This window comes from Corticium candelabrum, chromosome 17 (genome assembly GCF_963422355.1).
Source record: "Corticium candelabrum chromosome 17, ooCorCand1.1, whole genome shotgun sequence".
NCBI classification, from domain to species: domain Eukaryota; kingdom Metazoa; phylum Porifera; class Homoscleromorpha; order Homosclerophorida; family Plakinidae; genus Corticium; species Corticium candelabrum.
Window position 1 is genome coordinate 6,101,660 of NC_085101.1, and position 2,500 is coordinate 6,104,159.

The window sequence follows — 2,500 nt, forward strand, 5'->3', positions numbered from 1 at the left end:
CCAATACAATAGTCTAATGGTGTGAGATACATCCCTCCAATACAATAGTGCATCATAACTAAATACATTACCAAATGAGTCAATGACTCCTTGAAGAACATCCTGTTTACCCATCTCTCCATTACGATCTCTACATGTAACACATCATTATTAATTACTCCGACTACATGCTCTGTAACATCAAGCTAAAGCAAATATCATGAAACCTTCTGATCTGTTTAATAATAGACGAAACCAACGTTTCCTTCATGCTCTCTATCATTTCATGACGCCACATATTCAATGCAAGCTAATGACAAAAAGGATGATCATTGACTGCTAGAGATATACAAAGAAAAGCCACCAACTGGTCCAATCTCTAGTGGTCGTTCTTGAAATTCAATTCCAAATGAATACGGAGTCATTTCCATCCAACTGCTGTTTCCACTTTTGTCACCATACTGACTGTTCAAATATCTGAGCAAAAGCAGAGAAAACAAAATCGTACACACAATTATACCAAACACATGTACAGTAACTTACCAGTAGACGATCAGACAGGCAAACAAATAGACAGACACACAAACAAACAGACAGACAGATATGTAATCTGGTAGACGCACATACAAAAAGTGGATTTGAATAAACACAATCACCTAAACAAATAATTGAGGTACGATGCTCCTTGACTGAATTCTGTCCATTGGTGATGATATGCGTAAAGAAGATTTTCATTCGCTGCTTCAACAATCTACAACACAAATGCTATATATACATATGAAAGAGACAGACAGACAGGCGGACAGAAAGGCAAACAAAAAGACAACAACAGAGAGACAGACAGAAAGACAGACAGACAGACAGAGAGACAGACAGAGAGACAGACAGACAAACAGACAGAGAGACAGATAAACAGACAGACAAACAGACAGACAGATAAACAGACAGACAAACAGACAGAGAGACAGATAAACAGACAGACAAACAGACAGACAGACAGACAAACAAACAGACAGACTGACAGACAACAGACAGATAGACAGATTTTCTTTACTTTGAATCAACAGACAGACCAACAAAGCTCACACAAACCCCACATCTCAACCATCCAACATTGAAACAGAAATTTCAACACAACAATTTTTCCGGTCACAACAAAAACCACCGCCAATCGACGTACGTCTCGCAGCTCAACGACATGACTCTCTAGAAACTTCTTCACAGACTCATACAGCCTGTCTGTCAGAGGATCCGGGAACGCAACACAGAGAGCATAGACGTCAGAGAAGCGGTCGTTCCACTCATCTCTTTTCACTTTGCGCAGACGTGTCACAGACTCGCAGGTCTGCTTCAGTGTCGCCCATGTCGACTCAAAATCAACTTGTCTCGGCTTCAGAGACATTGCGAGGACGTAAACTTGGCTTTCTGGCGCGAAACAAAATGGCGGCAAATTTCATTCAAAGAGGCGAGATATCATTGGCTGTGCTGCTGAACGACGCAGACACGACTGCGGCTATTAACCTTTCTGAGGTGCAGAACACAAGTATCGCGCATGCGTGATCACGTGAACATGGCGGAGGTGAGGCGTTCGAGTTGTTAAGATTTTTAGCTCGTTAACCATTAGTCCTGTGTTATAGGAATTTGAACGTGCCGCCGCTGAAATAAAAAACCTTCAATCAAAGCCAACAGATATGGAGTTATTAAATCTGTACAGTCTGTACAAGCAGGCAACAGAGGGAGACATTAATCGAGGTGTACAGTGCGAAGACGAGCACGTGTTCGTCATTCGTAACAATCAGTTTGTGTGTGGCTAGATCGACCGGGCATGTTCTCGCTGAATATGGCGGAAAAAGCCAAGTGGGACGCCTGGAATGGGAGAAAAGGTGAACACATGCAAGTTGATATTAATCATCTCAGACCTTTGACCTACTCAGTAGCTTGGCTATTCCGGACTGTTTTGTGTAATATATTTGTCGCAATAGGAATGAGTAAAGAAGATGCGATGAAGCAGTATGTGGAGGAAGCTGAAAAGCTCAAAGGAAAATATGGACTAAAAGATTCGTCTGTCTGATTCATTGACACACCGTGTAACAAGTTATATGTGAAAGCATGAACTTGTAGTGTTGCCTGCCAACTACATAGTACACTGATCCACTTCAGTAATTGAATCAGAGCACAATCATTTGCAAACTTGTGTGTGTACATTTGAGTCCATACAGACCAGCGGTTGTTAGCACATTTCAAACATCAAAATTTCGATTTCGTTCAGCATCAATGGTAGTGTGTTGTTACAGTGTGAGACCATTGTTAGAGCACTACAATTGCAATTGATTGGAATCTTTTAATATTTGGCAACTTTACTTGCTAACCATGTATGGCAATAGTACGTACTGTACCTTGTCGAAAGGCAAAGACATGTCTAATGATACTCTAAGCTACCGTATACAAGTCCATGAGAGAAGAGTTCAATATGTGTGAAATCTTGAATGCGCAGTCAATGCAATTGATTTCCTAGAGTAAC

General features: G+C 41.1%; 3 protein-coding genes across 3 annotated transcripts in view; 1 reads left to right on the forward strand and 2 right to left on the reverse strand.

The window, feature by feature from the left end:
• The window catches only part of LOC134192799 (cullin-2-like), an 18,592-nt gene extending 17,080 nt beyond the window's left edge, over nt 1-1,512 (reverse strand). The window contains exons 1-5 of the mRNA XM_062661558.1: nt 1,160-1,512; nt 636-730; nt 348-456; nt 207-289; nt 72-130 (exon numbers count right to left, since the gene is read on the reverse strand). Of these exons, the coding sequence (XP_062517542.1) occupies nt 72-130; nt 207-289; nt 348-456; nt 636-730; nt 1,160-1,381 (568 nt within the window). The 5' untranslated portion in view covers nt 1,382-1,512. The remainder of the gene's footprint in view (nt 1-71; nt 131-206; nt 290-347; nt 457-635; nt 731-1,159) is intronic.
• LOC134192801 (acyl-CoA-binding protein-like) lies at nt 1,433-2,169 on the forward strand. The gene is made up of 4 exons (XM_062661560.1): nt 1,433-1,558; nt 1,617-1,731; nt 1,794-1,862; nt 1,962-2,169. Exons 1-4 carry the CDS (start codon nt 1,532-1,534, stop codon nt 2,048-2,050), a joined length of 300 nt encoding a protein of 99 aa, XP_062517544.1. The 5' UTR covers nt 1,433-1,531; the 3' UTR covers nt 2,051-2,169.
• Nucleotides 2,170-2,300: 131 nt separating this feature from the next.
• Nucleotides 2,301-2,500, reverse strand: part of LOC134192800 (uncharacterized transmembrane protein DDB_G0289901-like) — a 2,383-nt gene continuing 2,183 nt past the window's right edge. Inside the window, exon 3 of the mRNA XM_062661559.1 lies at nt 2,301-2,490. Within this exon, the coding sequence (XP_062517543.1) occupies nt 2,474-2,490 (17 nt within the window). The 3' untranslated portion in view covers nt 2,301-2,473. The remainder of the gene's footprint in view (nt 2,491-2,500) is intronic.

Excerpts from the sequence above, each read along its gene's own strand:
- LOC134192801 (XM_062661560.1), top strand. The coding sequence starts at position 1,532 with ATGCGTGATCACGTGAACATGGCGGAG. Across the intron at positions 1,732-1,793 it reads AGAGGGAGACATTAATCGAG|ATCGACCGGGCATGTTCTCG; the intron begins GTGTACAGTGCG and ends GTGTGTGGCTAG. Across the intron at positions 1,863-1,961 it reads CGCCTGGAATGGGAGAAAAG|GAATGAGTAAAGAAGATGCG; the intron begins GTGAACACATGC and ends TTGTCGCAATAG.